Below are 26,905 nucleotides of genomic sequence, written 5' to 3'. Positions count from 1 at the left end.
ATTAAATAACATTTCCACCCATCACCGTTAAACCAAATGGGAAGGTGAATGGATGATGGATGTTACGTCATTAGCCAGCATGTCATTAGCCAACAATGGAGTGAATGACTTGTGTATGGTTTATAGTTAAGCGTAAAGAGGGGGAATTGTGTTCCAGGAAAAGCAGAGAACTCCAAAATATCTTTAACCACACTGGAAAAGAAATACAGGGACTTATTCAAGCCCTGATGCCTCTGCAAATAACCAAATCTGCCTACGCGTGCTTCTCCTCCTTATATGGACGATCAAGTAGCCAATTTATGCAGATTCAAGTAAAAGGAAATAATGGTTGTTAGTTTATTAATGTATACAAACACGCGAGCATTCTGTTTTGAACAAGATTCTGGATAATAGATTGTTTTGAGGGGGTGGGGAGACTAAACGTGAAACCCCTGTTTTATTCACATGGATAAGTCGGATATGTTCGCGTCTCTATTCACGCAAGCAAAAATGAGAATCATTCCATCTACAGTAAACAAAGCAACTTTCTGGATCATTTAGAAGGCAAGGGCATTTGGCTACGTGGTTGTCATATAGAGTAACAACGCCCTCTGTGGGAAGTTGATTACACCGAAGCTAACCAACAGATTTAGATTTAGCTGTACTGTATGTAAGAATGGAAAAAAACAAGACACTTCAACAGATTTAATAAAAGCACAGTCCACGCGGGAATTTACGAAGGAAAACATTTAATTCTTCTCCTCTCAAGTCTTGCGCAACATTTGCAAATCTTTTTCAACATCCAGGCACTGTCAATTAGCAACTTTGCTAATAAAAAAATGCCCATGGCAAAATCATTTATTCCCTAAGTAAAACAGGAAGTTACAAATATATAGATATGACTGTCCACTTTTGTCAGTTCTCATCGGGTACTTTGCAAAGATACCAACGTGCTTCCATTACAGATCTAAAGGGTTACACAAAAACAAAAGTGGCTACATAAAAATCATAACTGAATAAAGCTGACAAGCTAGGTCAGGAGCTGAAGCTCTTTTGACATCACTGTCCCTCAGTTATGAAATAACAGAATGGTTTGAACCTCAGCCACAGGCCAACCTGATAAAAATACATATGTGCTATGTAGTGGAGTACAATAATGACCAAGAGCTTTAAAAATGTCGTTTTTCTGGCTATAAAGGTGCTGGGAGCAAATTTTGAACTAGAAAAATCTGCATCAGATGGTAGAGAAATATGGAACTAGTGCACCATTGTGCTGTGCTGGAAGGTTCAGATCATCAGAAATGAGAGAAACACAATAACAGACAATACAACAACTAATTTCAAAAAGGAGAAGACTTAGTCAGGCATATGTGCAAACACAGTGGTCCACGTCAATTTAATTTGGTTTCTATGTCCTATAAAAGTTTCCTGGTTGAGCAACTGTCTGGAATGCAATGTTATGACAAGAAGTAGTTACAAAAAATTTAAATAAATCGGAAAAATTCAACCAACAAGTCAAAAGAGGAGTGAACAGAAATTGTCTTTTTTGTTATGGAATATGTGCAGTTGTACTGTACATATATTTGTGTGTGTTGTTCCATAGCATGGCAGTGGGACCAAGTGTTGAGCCAACACAAGATTAAACTGCACATGACTGACAGAGTGAAAGGCACATTACATTTACAAAGATAAGCCCCTCCCCCCCTTTCTCACCCAATTGTCACCTATGAATGTCAAACATGGACAATTTTAAAGCAAAACATCAAGCATTTTTCTTTTTTGTCTTTGATTTTCCACGCTGCACAATCCCACCAATGGCAGGACAGCAAGTCTCACTGTAACATGTACTTGTCGGTGTCAGGACAGTATCTCGGACTCCTGGAAGTGGAACGTGGGTTGGTGTGTCTTGAAGAGTGCGAACATTGTGGATGCTTTCAACTCTCCATGGCGTGGGGAGGGGGAGGGGAGAGATGAGATCTTTCAGGCCAGTAATGAACAGAAGGGGGAGGAGAGGTGGAGGAAGAGAATGAAGGGGGAGGCGGCTTGTTCCCAGAGTCTTGGTTTGCGTGTGGTACAAGATTGTTGAACGCTCTTGGTCCCGGGACCCAGGACAAAATGTTGAGATATGAAGTTAAGAGGACCAAAAAGAACACACTTTTACCTAGTCTGGTAAGTAAGATAAGGCAGAATAACAATGATGTGAACATGAAAGAGGCCTTGAGAAATCCTAAGATGGGGCTACAAATTATGTTGTTGTTTTTTTTCCCCCCTTTGGACCCCATGTAGTACTGGGTTACAGTCATGGAGCTTCTTCTTTATTCTTATAAGCAATGTTCTATTAGATTTGTCCTACGTTTTATACCACAAAGTGCACGGTTGCTGATTTTGAAGGAACATCTCAAGGCCACTCTTTTCCTCCCCACGAAAGTAAAAAAAAAAAATTCCCTTCTCCCAAACAAAAGGAGAGTAGCATTCTTTAAAAACAAAAACAAAAACAACCATTCAAAGAGGGAAAACATGGTAGAAGATAAATATTTCTTTCTTAGGCTAACCCTCTCCCACTAAACCTTCTTTACATTTCCTGAAAGGTTTAGTGTCCTGAAGTGAAAAAGGAGACAGGGCAAGAAAAGGCCGCTCCCTTGCTTTCTTTTATCTTTGTTCCCTTTTTTTTTCAATTGATTTTTTTTTTTTTTTTTACTTTTTTACATCTCATGTAAGGAGTGTGTGGACTTCTTCTAGCCTTCTCTTCTTTCTGGAGCTTACCACCTGCCTTCAAGGAGGGTCCGCCGATCAGTGCTCCTCCAGCCAGGAAGGGACGTCCGCTCCGGGCATTTTCAGCTTGATGTGGAACTGCTTGAGCGTCTGCTCCAAGTGCTGCTGGTTGCCGGCGAAGTAGGCGGCGATGGCATTGTGAAAGAGGACCAGCTGATTGTGAAGAACCTTCACCTAAGTGGGATGAGGAGCCATTTAGTGGACAGCGTTCATCAGCACTTTACTGGCAACGCTTAATTACAAAGTCAACACTCCTCAAACCACCACACCATTAATATAAATGTTTAATTGCCAAATATTGTTTTAAAAACTTTTGATAACACTTTTGTTGTGTCTGTCACACCTACTACAGTGCTGAAGGCTTGGTCTTGACAAAGTCATGCCCCTGTCTGAAGGAATACCTTATTCTCCTCCAGGAACTTGAGTTTGATGGAGACGTCTTTGCGCATCTTCTCATATTTCTCACGGTGCATCTGGAACTGCATCTGTGACTGCTCGATCTTGGGCAGCGTGGTGGCATCTCGTGGGCCCAGGTTCAGCTCCTCGAGATCTGTGCGATACGCGTCGTACTCAACCCTGCAGCACAGGACACATGGCTTGGACTTCTTTCCACTCCACAGAAGTCTGGGAAGCATAGCTACGCTGGCTACATTAGAACGACGCCATGGTGACAGGTTACTTCTCCGTACTATGCAATTACTTCACCGCTCTTTTGTCACTCAAGTTTTTTAACTGAGAGCGGGTGAGTGCTGATGTTCCAGGGTGCCCTCATGCCTGTGTTTCCTTCTTGCTCCATCGTCTGAGCTGTGCTGCCATAGCTAGATCTGCCAGAGTTTATCTTTGCACATTATAGTTCCCCAATTTACACACCCATGTACCTGGACATGCCTAATGATCTATTCCGCCGAGGTACACCTACCCTTGATGTCATGATGTTACTTAGCCTCAACCCGTCTCAGCTGCCATGGCTACTCCCACCACCCCCTGATGTCCCCTGCTGTCCCACCACATCTCCACCCCAGCCAACTATTTCTCTGTTGCCCTTGATGGACGTTTTCGTGCGAGATGGGTTTTGGACATGCGCGCACCATCGGGTCCAGACTAGACAACCAGCCTAGGCAGTAATTGCTTATTTTTTCATTTTTAAAATTAATTAGTTATCTTTCTCGTTCACTATTTATTCTGCTCCTTATTGTCTATATTGTTACTGTTGTGGCGACTGTTGTCGGTCAGAGGAGCATGGCCCCCCCTTAGAGTCTTGGTTCCTCTCAAGGTTTTTTCCTCATGCTCTAGGGAGTTTTTCCTTGCCTCTGTTGCCCCTGGCTTGCTCACTGAAGGCTTGGACTCGGCCGTTGATGATTTGTGAGATGATTTGTGACAACATCTGATATAAAAAGTGCTATATAAATAAATTTGACTTTTGACTCTTTGCAGTCCAGGGGCTTAATTTGAAAACAGACCACCAAGGACGAATTTCTGATACATACCTGGCTGCCTCATACTGCTTGATGTTAATCATGGTATCCTCGATGGTCTTGTCCACCAGCGTGGTCACGCTGGCAATAAAGAAGTGAATGGCACCTAAAAGCGTCTCGCCATTTTTGGACAGTAGCTTCTGAGTTTCAGCATTGTAGCCAAACTCCTCCTGGAAACAGAGTCGCTCATCTCAGCACATTCATAATAATGACAATGCGAAATGGGGGGATAAAGAAAGCGACACGATCTGCAGATCTGTGTCTACAGAGAGCTCTAGTCCAGCATTCCGCTGCTCTGAGCAGTCACTGATGTAACAAAATTCATTGCACACTGCGCATGCATGCACAGTAGCTTCAACATGCAGATGATGCATTAGTAAGTACACCATACACCATTCCTCATGGCACTGTGTGGACTTGGGCCTAAGGCTAGATAACAATATCATGATAATACTATTTTTATGCTTGGGTCAAATGGACATACTCTCAGCAGTGCAAAATAATTCTGTGAGGGGATAAATTCTACTTACAAATTCAATCTCGGCACACCCTTGGTTTATTAAGCTTAAAGTCTGGGAAGCAGAAATATTTCACTATTCCATGGATTCCTTCAATGATTATGGGACCAATGTTTCAAAAGTTGGTCTTTGTGTACAGATAATTCTTAAACCTTTTGAGTCAGAAAAGCCTTTTAAGAAAAAGCGACAAACCATACACCTTTACAAGAAATAGTTTGTTCCACATTGCTCAAGACCAGGCTGCCATGTAAGATTTTGTAAAGGTCACTTAAAGCAGGTATGTCCAAAACAAGTGTTTTAACATACCTGAATGACAGGTAATTAACATAAGATAGGGCTGTATGGGAGAGACAAAAATAACACACTGGAATGTATTAAAATACTTTGTTGAACCATTGAGGCCCTCCAGCACAGGTTTGGTCACCTGAACCCAAACAAGGGGGGGAGGGGGGTTTCCATTGGATTTAGCGGCCATCTCAAAAACTACCATGTTCCTTGGGGCCGAAGTGCAGGACCTCCTCACATACTCACGTGTAGCTCAGGTGACTTGAGGCTGAGGTCGGCGAAGGCGTCACCCAGCTGCCTCTGCGTCTGCATCATCTGGGCCAGTTGGCTGGCCAGTGTCTGCGCCAGCTTCAGCACGTGCTCATATTTGCGTTTGTTGTCTCGCAGCACCTCAATCTGCGCCTCCAGCTCCAGGTCTACAGTGCGTGAGCCACGGCCCAGCTTCTCCGACAGGATCTGCTTGGTGCACTGTGGGAAATGTAGTGCACACGGTGAAGGCACGCAGGGGAAACCTCCCAAAGACAGACACACACAAAAAAATAAAATAAAAAACCATGGCACAAAGACAAGGCACAGGCAGGATACTCGTGCCTCAATGCTGATGAATACCCAAGCAAGGCAAAGCTGGTTAAACCAAATTTGACAGCATGACGGAGTCAGGTGTGAGCAGACAAGACCTGAAATGTTATTGTAAAAACAACATAATATTGCAATAAATTACAATAAATAATAAAATAAAAACTTTTTTTTGGCAAAGTTGGTGGTGAGTATAGTGTAGAAAATGTACTCATGTTGTATAGCATAATCAAATTTGAGCAATGAAGAGCCTTATAATGCAACATTCTGGAAAAGTAGGTTATTATCAGCCGTTCAAAGCAACTAGAGTGCTAATTAATCAAACAAACAAATTCAAGATGAACTGCTTCTCATTTGCATGACAAATTAGCTCCAATGAGAGCTCATTACTGAGGTTGGCTAACTGCTTTAAGTTAAGTGATAAAACCAGGACATTTGTACAGACACTTGGTTTCAGACGTACGTGTCTGTGTGTGTGTGTGTACAAATGCCCTGAAGGCAGTGGAGAGTAACTATGCAGATCCTAATTGGATTCATGAGAGAGGTTAATAAATGAAGAAGAACACGATCTGTGGCACAGAGTAAGTCTGTCATTCAGCTTAACTGGATCTTCCCTGTCCTGCCTCTTTCCATTAACATACACCTAGGCCCATGACAAACCAATTCATCAGATTTTCCACATCTTTTTGCATCTTTTGCAAAGCTTTTTACTGCAAAGCTTTTATATGTAAATCTCTAGCTTTAAACCCTTACAAAGAAACCACATGTGGGGAAAAAAAGATGTGCAAGTGTTTTTTTAATTAATTAATCCCCCCCCCGGCTTATAGGCCGTCTATTACCGCAGTAACTTTGGCCACAGGCGTCACTCACTTTGTATGTGTTGATGCTCCATTTTCTGACTAGCTCCAGTTTTTCCAGAGCGGGGCTCTTCATGTCATCGGCCAGGACCACTGCCCCACTTTGTGTCTGCCCGCTTGCACTGCCTGATCAAAATAACCGTGAATTACAGACAAACTGAGTTAGCACACAAAAATAAAATGAGTAAACATACAAACTTTACAACAGCTACTCTAGTAACTTTTAAAACCAGGACTTCGCGATACCTTTCTGCAGACACCTGAAAAAAGAGATTTTTTAAAAATCTATTGTGAACATATTTAGCCCCTTATGATGGCAAAAAGAAATGATATCATACCCATGCATGTCTGGCACACATTTGCAGCCCTGCTGAGATACAATGTGACCAGTGGAACAAGGCAAAATCACTTAGACAAAGAATGTCCAACCTCACTTCTGGCACTCTACTGGCCTAATCTAACACACATGGTGGACACCGAAGACCTTGATTAGCTGGACCGGGTGTAGCAGTTCAGGGTTAGAACTCAACTACACAGGACACTAAATCTCTAAAGTGCTGTGATGGGCACACCCCCAGATTAGGCAATCAAGGTCAGTTGTTTTAGGATATTTATACTCTGCCACAATGCAGAGAATATTTATCTGATATGCTTTAGTAGGGAAAAGGCTGAAAGAGTCAGTGTCTTCTTTAACCCTGCCCTGTTCTCAGATCAGCTCAGTCCATTGTTTCTCTACGGGGCTGCATTAGGGGTGTGACACAAATGCACTGGAGTGTGACGCAAAGTCATGGGACTAAATATGTGATCCCAAATAAGTGTCTCATATCATACATTTCTGCAGATTTGTTTAAAAACTACCCAAAGCCATATTTAAAAGCTGGAAAAGTGTTTATTGCTGTAATGTAATTGTTTTATTTAATAGTTGTAATGCAATATGGCACTGGCTATCAGGTGCTGGAAGAGACATCCTGTAGCAAAGCAGATGCGTTCCAAGAAATAAACAGACTAATGTTTCCAGCAAAAGGTGCTTCAGAAACACAGCAGAGACGAGCAGACCCAGTGGCAGCCAACTAAAGCAGTGCGAAGTATTAATGCTCACCTGGAGGGGCAAGGGCAAGTAAGAAGATCTAAAATGCTGACAATCACATTGCTTATCTTAGCCACGGGAATCGGGCTAGCCATGTCAAGAGATGGGGAAGGTGCTGCTTCAGATTCAGAGAGGAGAGAGCAGCTTAGAAGAAGAGCGTAGAGGAGATAATGGCACCAAACAGAGCACGAGCAAAAAACCCATGAAATCAGAGCTGTCCCATAACAAAGCAATGACCCAAAATCAGTATTTCAGTGTAACATCTGCCAAACTTGAATTAATTCACAAGAAACACTTCATGCATGCCAAGTCAATTAAGCTACACGAGGATTCAAAATAGTCTATAAAGGAATGGAGTTTTTGTGGGGGGGGGGGGTTTGTTGTTGTTGCTGTGTTTTGTTTTGTATTGTAAGAGTGCTTTTGCCCCATGCAACTGACAGTAATGTTTTTAAAAAACAGATGCCATTGCGGACAGCCGGCTGAACAAACAGGAGAGAAGGAAGCAGAGGGGCAGACATTGGGTTAGTGCAAGAGAGGCATGTCAGCGGGCATTTCAGCAGGGGAGAGTGAGGAATGTCAGGAGAGGAGTGTCAGCGGCAGGCCGCCGTACCTTTCTCCTTCTCCACCTGACTGTCACTAGCCGCACGAGCCAGCCGGCTAGCCACCGCGGGATTGGGCACTACAGTCGGCGAAGTGGGCTGGCTCTTCGTCCCTGGAAATGGGCGGTAGCAGCATTAAAGGCGGGGGTGGGGTGGGGTGGGGGTGGCTTATGGCTTATCTGCCATTGAAAATCATGTTCACATTTTGATTTGACTGTCAGTCACTGATAAGGGGAGATGAGGAGAGTATTGGCATTTTTTTTCCATAAGTGTAAATGCTGGTTTTCTCAGTTCTGAAATTAGAACTTGCAAGTTGGACACATTTTCTGGCTGAACTGATGATGTGTTTGGACAAGCCTGGTAAATTGAAGCCTGGAAGTGCTTGCTCGCTTGGAAAGCAGTTCAAAACACTTCCTCTCTTCACATCAGTGACGGAAAACAAACAGCTGTGGGGAAAAAAAAGGTTTCTGGGCAGACTGCCCCTGCAAAGCAGGAGTTCTCCAACCACTCTGGTTTCTCATCCCAGGCGAGACATTTTAAAGAGCTCTATAGGTATCTGACTCCAGAAAGACAGAAAGGTACAAATAATTAAAAATCGTTCATTTACCGGAATAAAGAAATAAAATACTAAATATTAACAAAACTGTTATAGGAAGGACATCGGCTCCATGGTTTCTGATACTCAAAATGTAGCAGGACTTGCAAGTCATGAAAGAGAGGGTGCTAACCATTATGTACAAGAGTGGACCAGTTGCCAAGGTCCAGGTCCACTAATTTATTCACATGCGCAGCACAAGGGAGATGCTAATGAAAGGGGACAGCGAATGAATATAGATCACAAGCAGCTCATTACAGACACGAGGACGTCTTGCTTTTCAAATTCAAATGCCCCTATAATTCTGTAGCTTGCCCGTAGAGGCACATGAAGTATAGCCATACAATTGAAGTGGTTCTGGATTCGTACTGAATGAGGCTCTCGGGTAAGAGGATATTCAAGCCATGTCCATTGGCTTGTGAATGGGGAAAAGCAAACCAGCAAACCTACGTTGCACTTGAATGTTTTTATTTTTTTAAAGTGAAAATACATGTCTTAATTCACTGAACCTATAACAACTGCATAAGAATATAAACGATCACACAGAAAAAATCTGTAAATAAAAATTATTCAAGTCATAGCACATTTGGTAATATTTTATTAATATGTACAACATGACCTGAAAACAGGATATGAAGGGAACTATGTACCTGTGTATGGTCCCACTGCAACCACGCCCTCAGTCATTCCGTAGCTGTCCGGTGCACTGTGGGCGTGCGAAGTGATTGGTCCAGCGGCAGAGGCAGCACGGGACAAGTCCTTCACAAAAAAAAAAACTGCATCATTTTAAACAAAGCAAAGTAATGCATCAAAAACAGCACTGCAGTCCAAGGACTCTGACATTTTTATTTCTCATATTGTATCATATTTACATATTTTATTTAAAAAAATAAAATGGCAAACTTGTTTCAAGATCAACCTTTTTAACAGCATTTATATATAAAAATAAATTCTGCACAGTCCTTGATGCTATTAAAATAAGACTAATGTTAAACCAGTGTAAGCTTTAAGTTCAAGTTTAAGCTTTATTTTATGAACCCATGATAAAATATTGTACATTTACACACAAACCACATAGCACAACACCTGATACCCCTAAAAGGGCCCTCAATTAACCAAGAGGGCAATATTGCATCAAGACCAACACAAAGTAAATCTGAATAGTTCCTTCATGAGTTCTAGCAATGACATCTTTTATTATGTAATAGCACCAGAAATCCCCCCAATCATCTGTCGACATGTATAAATGTGGATTAATAAAACACTCGTTTATGCCTCCTCTGACCTCACTGTCTTATGGCCTTAGGCTGTGCTGATCCATTTACTGTCAGGCTCTTTAATATCTCTTGAATATATCTGTCTTCTTCCCCCAAGAGTGAATAAGCAAACCACAGCAGAAAGGCCACTGGTATGAACTGCATGTTTGACTATATTTGGAAAAACCGCAAGATCATCCCAGAGTTTTGAATGTGCTCTGAACATAATTTATAATTTATAGTCTATCTGTGATCAGTGTTAAGATGAAGGCTCAGGTCTGGCCTTGCACTTTTTAGAGTGCAGAACTGCTCCTTGATCAGATAGCTGATGCAGTGGATGGGAAGCAGAAGGCCAGTCAGTGGGGAGTCAATAGCTCCAGCAGGCACCCAGTCTTACGGATAAAGAGCCTTAAAATAGAACCCAGTTATCACAGGGAAGCTGTGGCCATCATGTGCTGCTAGTTTGAATGCCACCACTCGATCCCAGCAGAGCCATGTTGCTAACAGTAGCCACCGCTGATCCACAGATTTCATAGTGTCAGCTCTCAATGAAATCTCAGCGAGTTACATATCCAATAATGAAACAACAACAACAACAAAGCATTTATGAAAAAAACTACGGTGAATGTGCTTCAACAGTTCTACTACAGTACACAGTCTGTGCGCCTGTAGGTGGAGGGATAATACTAGCTTTTGACGAGGTTAGTCACATGGCCAAATCACGTGCCAACAGCTGTCCAGTTCTACAGGCATGTAAAATATTCACTGCAGAAACACATTATTTGATGGACCATTACAACGCAGATTTTATGATGCTAGTATGCAACAAGTGCCTCCCAATGAGTAGAGAATACACAAGCAATCTGACTCTCTGAAACACATTTTAAACTGTAAAGTAAAGGGAATATATGGCATTGCACAATTCTATAAAAAGATCCATGCCATTTATCATATGAGAACTGGGTTTAACAACCTCAGAGTTAAATTCTTGAACATCTGCAACATGGCAAGTTCATGGTATGAAGCCAAGGTGTAGCAAAGAACACTGGCAAGTGCCATTCTCCTACCTGCTGAAACACTTCTTCATGACTTGTGTCAGCGTCTCCATTGCTGGTGACTGACAGTTCAGCAGCTGGGCTTCTTTGGGTCTCCTTTGCCATAGCCACCTATACACACATGGGGTTAAAGGTCAAATAAACTGAGACCTTTTTTTTGGGGGGGGGGGGGGTTACATTCAGGGAAATTTACCTTGTGACACACCTAAAAGTATCTTACATAACTGTGGATTTGCAATCAGACACTGCCATTGAATTCAAATGAACTTCAGTTAGCCAGCAAATAAGCGCAACATTTCACTGCTGCGTCACCAGATCCTTGATAGAACATGATGGAACACAAAGACAAAAAAGAGACACACACACACACACACACACACACACGCGCGCGCATGCACACACACACGCGCATGCACACAGCCTCTCCTTCAACACTAAAACTCAGGCTAATATCCAAATGATTACTATTTTACAACAACAAACAAACAACGGCCCAATGACCTGCTATTTTCTTGAGCAGATAAAAATAAACCACAGAGTCCAACCATGGAAACACCATAAGTGGCAGCCACTTGTTTCCATGGAAATGTGATCAGTAAAAAGGGAGAAGCCAGGTTGAAAGAGAGTGCCAAAACTCCGCTGCCTCTCTATGACCAGACTGAACACTTGCTGATTAGGATTAGTACTTGACAAAAGTAGGATTAACCAGATAGCCAGATACTTAACTTAAGTCAAAGGTCAAGACTGCCCAGTAGGAGGGCATGTGAGGGCCATCTTATTGGACAATCTACACATTGGACATTAGCTATACTGTGTACTGAGAATTCCTGCTTTGTGTATAACTCCCTGGCAATGGCAAGATAAAAATGACACATGCTCATGAAACCTGGGATCTTCTTCTAGGATGAACACAGTAAGAACCCTTAACATTTTTGTTCACTTACACAGAAAAAGAAAGTTTCATATTTCTGTTTAATCTTTAGGTGACACTGAAAGGAAGTGTTTCTGAACCGCTGTGCTCTTTCTAGCTTGGACAAAGAGCGTTTCCTTGTTTTGGACACAGGCAACATGATCTGTTTCATATCTCGACAGATGATGTAATTTGGCAAGCTTGGTATACCCAGGAGGCAAATGGTGAGGACAAAAAAAAAAAAAAAAAAGTTTGAAAAAGATTATCTTTAAGATTATATGCATTGACCAATTTATTAGTTACACCTATATCATCTTATTGGAGTTCATAACTGACTGAATTCTGGACTACTGCTTACCAGATGTTATTTAGGCGCTGGCTCATTCTCAACAGTGTCGCTGACCTGGCATGATAATAACATAGTACTAACATGGTAGTGACAAGTAAGTGGTTGCTATACTGGTATGAATGTTACAGCAGCGTTACCGAAGGTTTTAATACATGGTTGAGCGTTGTCTTCCACCTTAAAATACCCAGCCGACGATGGCTGTGTTGTCAGAAACCAACTGCTGATGTCAAGATAAGCTACAGTCTCTAACAAAACATCAAACAAAAAAAATGTAAATAAATAGATAAGCGCTTCTAATAGAGCATATGGTGACAAAAGCTAGAAGGTTTACAGATGGTGCCTATCAACACATTTACATTTATGGCATTTAGCTGACGCTTTTAGCCAAAGCGACTTACAATTATGAGTGCGTACAACTTGAGCAACTGAGGGTTAAGGTTCTTGCTCAGGGGCCCAACAGTGGCAACTTGGCAGTGGTGGGGCCATTCGGAACCATCCGATTACAACTCAAGTACCTTAACCGCTGAGCTACCACTGAGCGAACACAAAATACACACTTTCATTCTTCTGGGTGCAGCATGCATTGGAAATTCTAGGCAGCACTGGTTACTGTATTTACGTTGTCCCTTCCCCATGTCACTCAAAGTGCATGTATCTGAGAAGCTCAACTTTTATTCTAGATCACACCCAGAGACGTCATTCACCAGCAGGCTCTCCATATCCATAGGTATTTTCTTGTTGCTTTCGTTTTGTTTTTTAATGATTAAACTTTGTCATTTTCTCTCAGTCTCTCTGTCTGCACCATTGTCATGGTGGTGGTGTCTTGTGTGTACTTCAGTCTGCCACCTCAGTGAGCAAACTTGAAAGTAGTCTGTTAGCTAACTACAAACATAAGAACATTTTTGAGAGGAGTCACCCTTGCCAACAGGTTCAAATAGTTGAAAATGCCAAATGTTCGTGGTGTTTTTGGCTGTTCTAAGGACAGAAATGCCAAGTAACCTGGAATAACGTTTAACAGGTGTGAAGTTATTTTAGAATACTGTACTGTTATGAATGTGATGAGCTTGATATATGACAATGTTATCCTTATTTTAAGCCAACAAAAGTTACTGTCCTGATAGTTAATATAATTTAAGTAAAAAAAAAAAAAAACAACAACTGTTTATTAAAAAAATTAAAATGCCCCCAAGGCTGGGGCTAAGCCATGAATGTTTACCTCTGGCTTTCCCGCCCCTGTCCATATCCATAACACGTCTTTTTATACACATGCATCCACTGGAATGCATGTGTATTTATGCATGCAATTTGAGTGTGGTTTCCTCTGGTTAGCCTTTTCTTCTTTTAACAAAATGCACCTGTGTTCAGTCGCATGTGTGTTGCTCCTTTGTACAAAAAGCATTTCCTTCTACTCATCATGTGGTCCTGTATTTTATCGTACTATGACAGCTTGACTGTACCTGGCAATACCCAATGCTATCTTCAGTCATTTAGCTTATTGCACTGCTTATTTATAGACTCGTATAGATAACAAACAAATTGCCATGCCAAATGGACCCATATAGATAACTGGTTACAAATATGAATAAAACAAAGGTCATTCTTTCTATGTCAAGATGTTTATGATATCTCATAAGATCATCTTACATCAGAGGTACCAAACCTGGAAAGGGCTCAAATGGAAGTCAATGTAACATGTAATAGTCTTCTGAGCAGTAGTGGTGTAGCCCACATGCATTTTCTTATTGAGACTGCCTCTTGTATGTGAACTCCACAAACATTGGGTATCGCTAACCAAAGCTACCACCTGCCACACAATTCATTATTTATGACGAAAGAGGGCCATTTTTGTACTACAACACTACATCATTCATGCTGTTTGACAATAGTAATAAAAAAAACCCCAAAACATTAACCGCTGTATTTGTAGGGTACATTGCTATGAGATGAGATATAATGGCATACCAAATTGTATTTTGTATATTATACATTGTAACTGCTATATGGAAGATGGAATAAAAGGGCAGTTAAAAAAGTCACCTGCAAAAAATAAAATAATAATTAAAAAAAAATTAAAAATAACAAATAAATAATTTTGTACAAGATTTGACTTTGTCCTGAATGCTTTGCTTTCAAGGACAGCATCAATAATGACACCAAACAGATTCATTACATTACAGTACGTTATTTGCAGCACCAACAGAATACAGCCACCTGCTTCAGTGCACCGCTTAAAGGCAAAAAAAATCAGAGCCATCTAAGCAGATCTGATCTGCATCCCTTCCGAAACTGAGGATAGCCTGATGGTTCACAGAGAGCAGCAGTCAAACACGAGAGAGGCTGAGATACATATAGCGCCTTTGATGATGAGTTCGAGCATTGTGCTTGTGGCATTGTAACAAGGTGACAGAGCTGTTAAGAAGACTGCACACCAAGAATGAAACGCTCAGAGAAGACAGGCGATGGTGCAAACGGATCATCAGACAACCCAGAGGCAGACACACTGGCATCTAAATTTAAATGGCTCCTGTAAAGCCACGCAAACGCAGCCCAACAGATTGGAAATACGAACCTGCGACGTCACAGTGTATATTCCGCTGGACAGTTGTGACCACAGCCTAAAGAAAATGTTTCAACTCGTTTTTACAAAAGCAGTGTAGAGTGCTTTGAAAATTGTGATTTAAACCTTCAGTAAGTGCAGGAATTACATTTAAGCTGCACCAATAAATAAGTTAGACCTCGATTTTACAATCCAATACATCAAAACAGTGACGTTAGAAAAATAAATTAAATCCGAGACTTAGCGAGCGCCACTGTGAAGTTTCCAAGTCCATCCACGCTTGTGGGAATCTGGCAGGTGAAAGCAGAATGTGGTGTCCCATAACAGGTCACATGAATCTTTCAAAGCCATCCAATGCCATCATGTCAGGAGGTTAGCATCTCTAAACGTTCTAATGGATGAATATGACAATTGCAGTCACCCTTCTTGACCCATACGAGAGGGATCAGCAGCAGATTTGAGCCATGTTGCTGTCCCTTGCTGGTTAAGTGTGTTCATATAAACCTTTTGGAACTCCAGAATTTGGAATCCATAGATGGGTCTTGTTGAATTCTTATGGCACTGACTAGCCAAAGAGAACAAAACCAGTGAGCAAAACTGGATGGCTGAATGCTGTAAAACAAGGCCAAGAAAGCCCTGGAGTTCAGTTGCTTGGCGACGCATGAAGAAAGGGAGAGGGTGCGACAGCAACCTGATCAGCCAGGAGAAAGAGATGGTTATCTGCTCCCCTATTAACTGCTGAGCCAGTGTATAGTAATATTCCAGTACCACTGCAGTGCTGCAATGCAAATTTATTCTGGTAGTACATTTAGTGTGCTTTTCGTTCCTTAATCAGCTTTGCTGGCACGTTCACAAAGACACACACAGCCTGTGTATTTGTGCTTTGTAATTAGTGAAGGGTAAATGAAGGTTGGGGATGCTCAAAACCCTACAGGAATTTTTATTCTAATGCCACATTGCTAGCCAGTTGGACACTTCTTTACAAATGAGCAAGTGAGCAAATACAAGAGTCAAGTTACAAAAGTAAAGCACTTTTGTTTGCCATGATGAAGTCCCTGATTTAAGGCAATTAACTCTTACAAAATACCTTCACTTGTACGAACCCAGTAACACAAGCAGAGACTAGACAAGCACTTTGTCAAAAGATAGGCACTGGTCACTGACTCCGCAGACCTGCCCTTAGCACAAATGCAACACAGTATCTCCCTCATTTCAAGCATTAGAAACACATCAAATTTCTCAAAATGGGATTTTGGCTATGAACAATATATCCCAATTAACTACATGCAACTGTTTGGAGAGTCTTTTTGGGTTTTTTTATAAGGAAAAACAATTCCACTGTGACTAATTAATGTGAATCAAACAATTGGTCTGTCATTATGCACTGAAAATTCTATCATTTAAATTATTAGTCACATCACAAATATGTTTATTTTGTTCTTATCACATTGAATAATAATAATAATAATAATAATAATAATAATAATAATAAAGTATCATTGAGAGCCAAACATTTTGCCAATGGTGAAGTATGTCTGTTGGCACTGTCGTTCCTGCATGCTCAGTGGAATTGTCACTGCACTTTGTCGCTGGCTCATGCCCGGCTTTAAAAAGGAACAAGAGGAATCTGATTGGATACTGTGGCGGCATGGTTAACCACACCTGATGATCATGTATTCAGTCTAACACAACCTCTTTGTAATTGCGCTGCTCTCAACCAGATTAGTGCTTCTCCTGCCAGTCATAAAAATAGCAACCAACATTTTTGCAACGTAAACAGGTGCCGCAGTCTGATGCTGTATTTCTGCGTTTGCACAGAGAGCCCCACATGCTAACCTGTTTACCAAGAGCTACTGCCTTTAGTGAACCTGGTCTTAAGGGTATTTTCAAGCTGTGATAAACCCTAGCAATTGGGCCAAAGAGAGTGTTTATAAGGCTGTCTGTGAACAAGCACAGGTCGAGTGTCCTATAGTCCACAGAGCTAAGGGTCAGGCTGCTCTCTTCACGAGAGTCCACGACTGAGTGTGGCAGCTATTGACATGGGAGAGGCCCTGCAACGGTGAGCACAGCCACTGTGGTATGAGGTCTGCATAATAATGAAAATAAGTGAGGCTGTCAGACAGACAGACAGACAGACAGACAGACAGACAGACAGACACACAGACAGACACACAGACAGACACACAGACAGACACACAAAATAAAAATAAAAAACTAAATCCAGACAGTCTCATAATTGAATATGAAAATTGAATGAAAATGTATGTGTTTGCATTAAATAAAAAAGGTTTGGATCTAAAGGCATGATACAGTTTGACAAATTATATTAATTATTTAGTAACTTTACTACAAAGACCCCAGAGAAAGAACCCAGAACTAGAATAACTAAATATTTTTCTAATCACACCGTAATCACATACCATAATATGACCACAGCCCAAATCATAAGCAAGTCCGGAAACACCCACAAGAAGCAAAGGAGCTTGGCCAAATTTAAATTAATAAAAATCAAAAGAAGCAGAAAGCAAGAGGCTGAAGACCTGCACAATTTTGACAATGTGAGCTGTGGCTGTTCTAATCATTATGACACTATAATTGTGCTAATTGCATTTAAACATATTCAAATCTCAGTCCTCAAGGGATAGGTCAGATGTTCTGCCTTCCCTTTTTCTAGGAGTCAGGTGTGATAAAGTGGTCAACCAGTTACAAGAATCATTTAATCAACTACAAGGGATTACAAATCCAAGACCAGATTTGGATTGGAGGTCCAGATTAGAATACCACTGCAATAAGGGATATGAGGGACATAATGGATAGGTGAATGTCCTCATAGGACAAACACTGAGATTCCTTTGATGAGAAGTCCTGGTTAGCCTAACTGCAATTCAGAAGGCATACTAATAAACAATGTTTCAGTTAATTAAAGGTACAGGTCAACATTAGCATTTTATTTAACAATAATTTAGCTGCATGGTCCTAGGACAGACCTGGTTTGATTGTGAGCTTTGCTAGAGCAAATGCTGCTAGAAGTTCAGGAAGTGCCCCAAATCAGAGGCATTCAATGGAAGCATTTGACAAAATTGTGGGTGTGATTGTCTCCTGTCTGAAATTATAGCGGCATGGAGGAGATAGAGCAGAGGTTGCAGACAGGAACCCAACTAAGCCACGGCGGCTGTTCACATCACCTTCATGTTGGTCTGGGTGTCCTTTTCACAACTAGCTGTGCTTAAATTAGCCTCATCCTCAGTGTCTTTATAAACTCCGTTATGATCGTCATCATGGGCATTGCTGACATTCTCATCTTCTTCATCCTTGTCCTCAAGATAATGGTCAAGGTTTCTAGTTTCGTGGGTGTCATTTATATCAATCTCTGTCAAGTGTGCATCGTTGCTGAGACCTGCTGAGGCATCTTCCAATTGGCCGAGAGACTTGGTATTTTTTGCAACCTCCATCTTGGGGCCCGATTGGCTTTCCTCTGTAACATCCTGCTCGGGCTTAAAACTAGCTATTGACATGCCAGCAAGCAAATGTAGATAGGCTGAGTGAAGATGTAGTTCCTGGTGCTGTTTTGCTGATCCTGGACCAGTTGAATCGTCTCTCCTATTATAGCTGGAGTTGCCACTAAGGCCTGGGGTAACAGGGCAATTTCAGAGTCTTCTCCACAGATTTAGGATGAATAGCTTGGCAAACCCAATGGATTTTTCTGTGCAATGGGAGAGGAAGGCAAGTCTTTTCAGGAGCATTATGAAATCACCCAACCCACAAGCGGTATTTAACACAAAGTCACACACAGTACCTCCTTTGTGCATTACACAGCAAATACCATTCTAGAAATACTTTAAACTACTTTTAAGTCTCATCAGTTTACTGATGTACAGCATGGCTGCATAAAGCAGACACCTACATACCATTGTACAGTAGATTTCAGTGTCGTGTTAATGTATGCTATACTCAGAGACAATAGGTAAGGTCTCAATGATGTATCCATGATCTGCTTAATAAGAAGAAACAGTAAGTTTCGAAAGTGCAAATGAGCACACATACAATTCCAAGTAATACAGAATTGATGACTGTTCACAGGTTAAAATGAGATCAAAGTAGATCATAACAGAACATATGAAGTAACATTTGAAACAGCACGAAAGCTCACTTCATTTGTCTGCTGAGCTTTGATGAAAGTAAAAATACGCTCCAGTTACAAAGCCATTGATCACTTTCTAACTTGGTGCTAAAGTATGCTGGAGCGGGTTTTGTGAAGAGTAAAGAACTGAGCTAAAACATTACCGACATCAAAATAAATAAATAAATTAAAAACACACTCCACGTTCAAAAATAGCAACAAAACACTCATGGTTCAACATCTGTAGAGCACCTCTATGAAATCGCAAATAAAATCCTACCGTACCGTATCGTATCATATCATATCGTACCGTTACATTGCTAGTTGAGAAACAGCATGCCCTACTTTACAAGAATGGGGCGATCTGGATTCTGGCCCACTTGGATTATGAAAGGACCTGTGAGGTCATGAAAAAGGAAGTGCGAGATTGTGCGAGATTATGCACAGCATAAGATACTGTAACGATCAGTGAAAACAGAGAACTATCGATGTCAAACAGTTCTTTATTAAATGAACACGGAGTAAAGGAAAATAATTTGACAAGTGTTGACAAGAAGAATGTAGACGGCTCCTTTAAGAATAATGAAACGCTGGGTTAAATGTCATGGACACGTAAACGATATTCAAGTATCCAAGAATTAGACGATGAGCTCGTCCTTCCAGCCAAACGACACAAAACGAAGCATATATTTCTTTAATTATTCATAACGGCTTGTTGCTACATTCTGTTTACCGAGTTGCGCCCGCAAAACCGATTAAGTTCGCGACTTTCTACACGGAAACAGCTGTCAACGGGTAGGAGTTACAGTATCCACGTCCATACACCAGTGGACTATTTTACTTTATAACCTACCCAAGAAATGTGTCTGCTCTCAACTTTCCTGACCATAGAACCATTGGTGGTCAGAGATTGTTAGAATTTAATTGTTGCTAAAAACATAAAACTCATAAAATTGTCACGCCCTGTCAAAAAAAACAAAACAAACTTTCCCAAACATTTTTGTCACACAATAGTGACAAAACAAATGAGCCGTAGCTTCATGCTAGAGCCGTCGTATCTGCCGTCCTAAACGGCCGTGCAACAGATGGTTTCCGTAGCGCGGTGACTTACCTGCAAACGGTGCCTAACGATACTGCTCTTCGCTTTATTGTCGTGTGGCTGTTGTCATTTAAAGGTTAGTTTGCTAGAAGTGACCCACTGAAGATATCACTCGGCACCCGTTGGGTCCCTGAAATTCAGTTCAATAAAGTCGTTTCAAATACACCCGGAAGAGGACGGCCCCGTTCTTAAACGACGGACGCAAGGAGAACACACAAGCACCCTCTTGTGGTTGCAAGAAGTAATGCACGCTGGGTGAAGATGAACATTCCACTGTACAAGATACTATTAGTTTGTTAGTTTATTGCTGGAGGCACATCTGTGAATGTAGGCTACATGAAACCAGTTATGTATGATTATCTATTCTTTAAACAGTATAAGCTTGTATATATGTAATTTTATTACATACTTCATTTTTTATGAGCAATTAATTATATGTATGAATGTATACATAGAATATATATGTTTATCTGCATATATATTTTTCTATATGCACCCCTGTTTCTCTTCCTCAGTTTGGACAGAGCACTCTCCACCATTTCACTGCGAGTTATACTGTGTATGACTATGTATGTGACGAATAAACCGAACTTGAACTTGAACTTGAACTTGAACTTGAATGTTATAAAAAGTCTTAGTTGATTGAAAATCCTAATTCTATAACTGCTCACCTAATTCTAAAACTGCTCGCCATAGTCAACCACTAGATGGCATATTGTGCTCTTAAATTGAACACTAATTCTAAAATTAAAATTATTTATCTCCCTTGCAAAAATTAGCACATCTTATGCTTACTAAGATATTTTTTTTCCTAAATCTGACTCCTACTGATATATGTTTGAGGTCAGACAGCAAAAAAGTCTACGTGAGATTTACTTATAAGGTGTCTATGAGATGCTTCACCAAAAGTGTCCTACTGCTGAACCGACATCTGTGCATCTTGGCAGCTCCAGTATCCATGCCATAACACTGCTGCACCACCTAAAACTTGCCGACAGGTTTAATTTGGGCCATAGAGGTCAGTCACTGAATGACTCTGTCTATCCTTGAACTGTCATCAGTGAATTGAGTTCTGAAAATTTCTTATTCCTTTTTTTGCATATTTCAGTCACTTCATGGTGCCAATTATATTTCCCGTTATTTTCCGCCTCTTAGATGCTATCACTAGGCCTGGTTGCTTTGCCACTACTTGCTTGTCTGTCTGTATCTGTATGATCGCTGCCACTTGAATATGTCCTTCCGTTTATGCTGTTCCCGCCAGCATCTTACGTCCATCTTACACAGTCTATAGCGTACACAAGGAAGGATTGTATGCAGACTAAAATATATGTAATTTAACCATTTTAAATGTTAATATGTTTAGAAAAAAAGAAGAAAATGCAAGGCAATAAAGAAACAAATGTTTGCACGCTTGAACATTCAGTAAATTATTTTAGTCACAATGCTTACTCAAAAGACATGCTTTGTGTAAAGCTTGGTATGAAAACAATGTATCAAGACATACATAGCAGAGCTTCATTCTGTCCAAATCATTAGCATACTACTGCTGTTCTGGACTTATAGAGGGTTCTTCACATTATGTACATTACTACAGTGCAGCTCTGAGACAGACACTGCTGCAGATGTCTCATAAGTATTACTGAGTTTATCTGAGTATATCTGTATATAGAGCAGTACCACAGTGGAAATGAGAATGAAACAAATTACAGGGTTTATTTTTCTGCTAAAGCAAAGCAGAATTGCATATCTTATGTACTTTAATAAATCAAGTCCATGAGAAATGTTTATTTAAATCCCTGAGTATTACTCAAAAACATTGGTTACCCTCCACATTTTTTTCAGCACTTTAAAAGTGGTGATGATAAATTGGGGATAAATTAAAATTTGATCTGTAGGGTATGCTAAAATCCAAAAATCACAAAGAATGTATGAAGTGATTTTTATTGTCATTATACAAGTACAATTAAATTTATTTGCAACTATCAGTTTTGCATGCCACAAAATATTTTACTAAAGTCTTATAAATAGTCTAATGCTACTACTAATGTGATGTTGAAGTTACTGGTGTTGGGATTTTGGTTGAATTGCACTGTAGGTAGTGAATTTACCGGTATTACCATAGTAGCCTGTCACTCCTGCATTGTTAAAATGACTCATAATTTTTCTCCTTTTGGTTGGCCACTCATTATTTTGTTATTTCAGTGAAACTACTGAAATAAACATCAAGTATCACATTCGTTTGCTTCAACTTTTTCCAAATTAGATGAACCAAAACTGTGGATATTAGGCTGTGTCAAACTATGGGAAAGGCTTAACTCACTTTGGCCCTCAGGCATATGTTAGGAATAGCTCCCATAAGTCATTAAAGAAACAACCATTTAATCAGTTCCTTTCAAATTCCAATGGACTGCAGATCTTTAGAAAATATTGCTCCACAAATCAAATTGTAGGTCTTCTGAATATAAAACACGCAAATCATTTTGCATTAATCTGTTTATTTATTTATTGAATTGTGTGTGAAAGTTTGCATAACTACACAAACTAAAGCATTATAAAATTACATAACATAGTAGTGCATGAAAATAAATGTACTAGTACTCTTTTAATTGTGCTATAGCCTAATAAGATCAACAATACAATGTTATTGTGATGAATGCTAAAAATGTTTTTGATTCACAAAAATCTTGACTGACTTTTAATTTGTTGCCCCTAAAACTATATACAAGAATAAACATCAGGCTATTTACAGTGTCACAAAATGGGAATTGATGATGAAAGTGAGTGCTGTAACAAACTTTGACACAATAAAATGCTCGGTCAATAGAGCTGGCGCTGTTTTAACGACTCACCAGAAAGAAGCCCATGATTGTGAGCTTTTGATGTCACATGAACACTCCAACGCAGTGAGTTCACAGGGCCAAAGAATGGTAGCACCGCACAGAGCCATGAAAGTAGGCAATAATGAGAAACAGACCTGCATTGTGTAACACTACTGTTATAACTGACAAAGACAGGAAAAAGCATATATTAGACAATCACTGATTGTGGTTTAAAGGACATTACATGGTAACAGTGCAACAAATAGGCTCAGCAGAGAAGGTAAAAACACTGAAAACCAGTTAAATTCATGCACTTTGGGTCTGAATTATAAGTGTCTTGATCTAGTCAAGGTAAGGGCAAAGTTTTCGGCCAAAAGCTCAGAGTCACACTCAAATGGTTTAAAAGAGGATAATCTTTCTTCACACACTGAGAATATAGCCAGCTATCTCTCACTGCACTGATAAAAAGTATTTGTAGAAAAAATAGACACACAAAAACACTCATTAATGCTCCACTGCAGTTAGAAAAAGCCATGCAAACCATTCATAACTGAAATATAGCAATCTGTAGTGTTAATCAGTAATAACTTTCCTATGGGAATGCAAGTGTGCAACAAAAGGACTCTAGGTCTTGGGTGGCAGTGCCCATAATAAACAGACATTTTGCAACTTACATTTTGCAACTGACCTGTATCTTGCTGCTTGTTATACAACCACATTCCCAGTCTAATTCATCCATGGGGTTTGGCAACCAACCATCTAAAACATTTCATTTGATTTATGTACTGGATCCAGAGAAGCCATTCATTTGCACCCTTTAAGGCCTATTTTGGACATAATATCTTTAGAGAGATGTGATCTCAGCAGGGAAGATAAGGCTGTAAATATTCATAATTTCTATACAGAATCTCAAGTGTAATAGGGGAGAATGTGTATGATAGTAGGAGCGTCTGTGCATACCAGTATCCAAAAGGTATCCAAAAGAGACGCTGTTAGCTAAAGAAGCAGAGAAAGGAGAAATCTGACACTTGAGCTGCACTCTATTGTATTAAAGGAGGACCATATTTAGAAAGTAATGGGCCAGTTCTCTGGACACAAAGTAAATCCAGATTTGGTTTACCCTTTCAATTATGGATTCTTCATTGGACAATCACTAGTAGTGCATACCTAACCCTTAATTTGTAACAGAGGAAAAAATAGGCCCACACACTATTACTTAGACTCTGTAGTGATACATTGTAAGCACTGAGGTTTTTTGGGTTTAACTTCAGAGACAGTGACACCAGCTCTGGAGAGTCTCAGGCATAGTTGACTGGACCTTTGAGTGAGCCCTCTTCCTCCTCCTCCTCCTCCTCCTCCTCCTTAGCACTGCAGCTTGCGGATGCTGCGGGAGATGCGCTTGAACTCACGTTGACCCTTCTGCCAGCGTTTCAGCGACGTGATCACCAGGTTGCCATCCAGTTTCTGGCCCATCACGAAGTACGCGGCATCAATGTCATTCATCTCATCGCACACACACTGCAGGCCATCTTTAAGCCACAGTGCCGTCTTGCGAAGGTCCCGCTCGGTGACGCCATTCAGCTTGTATATGGTTTTGCTCTTGTTCTCTGGCACGATCTTCGTGTCGCCATTCATGTAGGAGATCTCCTTTACCTTGATCTTCAAAGCTAGGAAGCAAGGGGCAGAAGGTTTGGTACAGTGGGAATCGGTGCACATCTGAGGTTACTTTTATTGTTACACTTAAATCAGGGTGAATTCAGCTAAAAGCCTTTGGTTTTACATACATATTTTTAAGTTAATAAAAAAAAAACATGCAGGATACGTTCTTATTGACATACTTTTGTGGTAGTTGTAGTTTCATAAAGACTTACCAAAATCATTTTTGCAAAAACTGTCAACTATTTCGTTGTCATCCTCTATCTTCTCTTTGCAGGCATCACATACCTTTGGCACTAGAAAGAGAGCAATCCACTTCTATTAAAAACTGTTCTAAACCTTAAGGTTATAAAAGTACATCCTCCCCCTCCCCAGTGCAGTAATAAAGACTGCACTGCACTGTTTACTGTACACCAAAAATTACATTATAAAGAAACTGCAGCAAAACCTTGTCATGCAAAGAGTTTTAGTAAAAGCGTCAGAATTTCTTTTTAAAAACGTTACAAATCATTCTTGAACTCCTTACCTTCTTTAGTGACTGGTGCCAAGTTATCGACCCCAGCGGGTGGTATGCACAGATCGTTGTCCAGAGGGAAACGACCGCATTCCAGCATCTCCGGCCACGGGTACCCAAACGCAGCCATCACCGGCGCGCATCCGATTTTAACGTTCTCACATAACGACCTGCAAGGTTGAATCGGCTCGTCCAATTCATCCAGGCACACCGGGGCAAATAGTGAGCAAAGAAACTTCTTCGTGTCCGGGTTACACTGTTTTTGAACCAAGGGGATCCAAGATGCAGCCTGTTGCAACACTTCGTTCATGGTTTCGTGCCCGAGAAGATTGGGCAGCCGCATCTCCGTATATTCAATATCATGGCACAAATGAAGGCTTGCGGGTATTGGTTTGCAATTGCTTTTTTTCTGATAAAGCTCAGGTTGCTCAAAAGAATACATCCCGTGAATCGAATCTAGATAGCCTGGCAATGTGAACGCGAACATCACTGCCAGCATCATTGTTGCAGATTAAGGAAACCTAGAGAAAGTTTAAATGAACGGTGGCGTCTTTGAAACAAAGCGGCGACACTCACTGCGTCTCTAGTATGAAGACGAGTGAATCAAGATTCATAAAAGTCTGAGGTTTTCATATGAGAAACCGGGGCGGAGCAACAGCAGACCTTATCCCACCATTGGTCATGTTGCAATTCTCTATGCAGGCCTATTATCAGGTAAACCACGGTTCTTATGGACTGTCAAAGCGATAGATTTCATTTTTCCAATACATTTAGCATAACTGACAAAAAATCAATTACCATGCAAGTCAATTAAAACTTTGATTTTAAAAGGTGAACAAATAAGCCTAGGGAATGGACATGATCCCGACATAATATTATAGTCAGTTATAAATTAATCACGTTTATTTAAACTGTCATCAATTTGTCCACACATTAAAAGTATGATTAAGTATATGCAAAGTCCTAACAAGAAGCTAATATTAAATATATCCACTAGACTATATATGCAATTGACGCACAGGCAATGTTTGTACTTTTTGGCCAGTTGAAATTATTTCTTTCTGACTACTCTTTCCATATCTATCACCAGTAACATTTCACATGCAAAGCAACACATATCTCATTTTATGGGCTGATTTTTAAGTTGCACGCTTGTCTTGGGCAGTTGACTGCGTAATGTCTGTCGCGTATGTGAACAATTTCTATTGTCTCAGCACCTAACACAAGCCCCCTCCCACCACCGCCCCTAAAATTCAGCGTCATCTATCATCATTAAGGCAAAACGTGCGCGCGTATGTGTGCGTGCTTGGCGGGGGGGCGGTTCAAAAGAGGCATGAGCCGAGAACAAGCAGTGGAATGAAACACGAACCCCTTCTATAGCAAGCACTAGCTCCATACAATCTATTTATCTACGACTTCCACTCACCGCTTCCACGCAGAGTGTGTAAGACAAACGAGGTGAGCAAGAGGCCTGCGCTGCTCTCTCGCTCCTTTTACCTGCAGCAAGCGCTCGCTCGCGCGCAAGAATCTTTCCTACAGGACTCGTCATAAAACGCTCGCGGAAGGGCTGCAGGGGCGGTGTTGAAACTCCTGCCATGCTGATGCACTCTCTTCGACTCTGCGGGACATTTCTGCGTGATGGGGCGCCTTCATTTGGTCTCACGCTACACGCATTATCCTCTTCTTGCAGTGTGCAATAATGTTTGTTTGCCATGAAAGGGAATACTATTATAGAAACAAATGTGCAAAAAAAAAAGTGGCTGTTGTGTAGAGTTGTGTATTTCCTGTGGAATGAGAGCTAATATTGTATCTCTTTCTTTCGACAAA

The 26,905-nt window shown here is 40.7% G+C and overlaps 2 protein-coding genes across 5 annotated transcripts; both read right to left on the bottom strand.

The window, feature by feature from the left end:
• Positions 1–711: 711 nt before the first annotated feature.
• On the bottom strand, positions 712–20,251 carry arfip1 (ADP-ribosylation factor interacting protein 1 (arfaptin 1)). 4 transcript variants are annotated; one of them, XM_035530173.1, is made up of 11 exons: positions 20,102–20,251; positions 18,056–18,573; positions 11,067–11,165; positions 9,394–9,502; positions 8,160–8,261; positions 6,476–6,588; positions 5,276–5,497; positions 4,239–4,396; positions 3,153–3,327; positions 2,743–2,925; positions 712–2,070 (listed from the first exon to the last, which is right to left on the bottom strand). In XM_035530173.1, exons 2-10 carry the CDS (start codon positions 18,383–18,385, stop codon positions 2,770–2,772), a joined length of 1,464 nt encoding a protein of 487 aa, XP_035386066.1. In that variant the 5' UTR covers positions 18,386–18,573; positions 20,102–20,251; the 3' UTR covers positions 712–2,070; positions 2,743–2,769. The 4 variants fall into 4 exon arrangements, with proteins under 4 accessions (XP_035386066.1, XP_035386065.1, XP_026872358.2 ...); XM_035530172.1 differs by having other exon boundaries at positions 712–2,925; XM_027016557.2 differs by lacking the exon at positions 8,160–8,261 and having other exon boundaries at positions 712–2,925.
• A 2,316-nt stretch (positions 20,252–22,567) lies between these two features.
• On the bottom strand, positions 22,568–25,658 carry sfrp2 (secreted frizzled-related protein 2). Its single transcript, XM_027016534.2, has 3 exons — positions 25,091–25,658; positions 24,780–24,860; positions 22,568–24,575 (listed from the first exon to the last, which is right to left on the bottom strand). Exons 1-3 carry the CDS (start codon positions 25,578–25,580, stop codon positions 24,271–24,273), a joined length of 876 nt encoding a protein of 291 aa, XP_026872335.2. The 5' UTR covers positions 25,581–25,658; the 3' UTR covers positions 22,568–24,270.
• Between the last annotated feature and the right edge of the window lie 1,247 nt (positions 25,659–26,905).

The sequence above is a fragment of the Electrophorus electricus genome, chromosome 9 (genome assembly GCF_013358815.1).
Source record: "Electrophorus electricus isolate fEleEle1 chromosome 9, fEleEle1.pri, whole genome shotgun sequence".
Classification (NCBI taxonomy): Eukaryota; Metazoa; Chordata; class Actinopteri; order Gymnotiformes; family Gymnotidae; genus Electrophorus; species Electrophorus electricus.
This window is presented reverse-complemented; position numbering and strand designations above follow the sequence as displayed.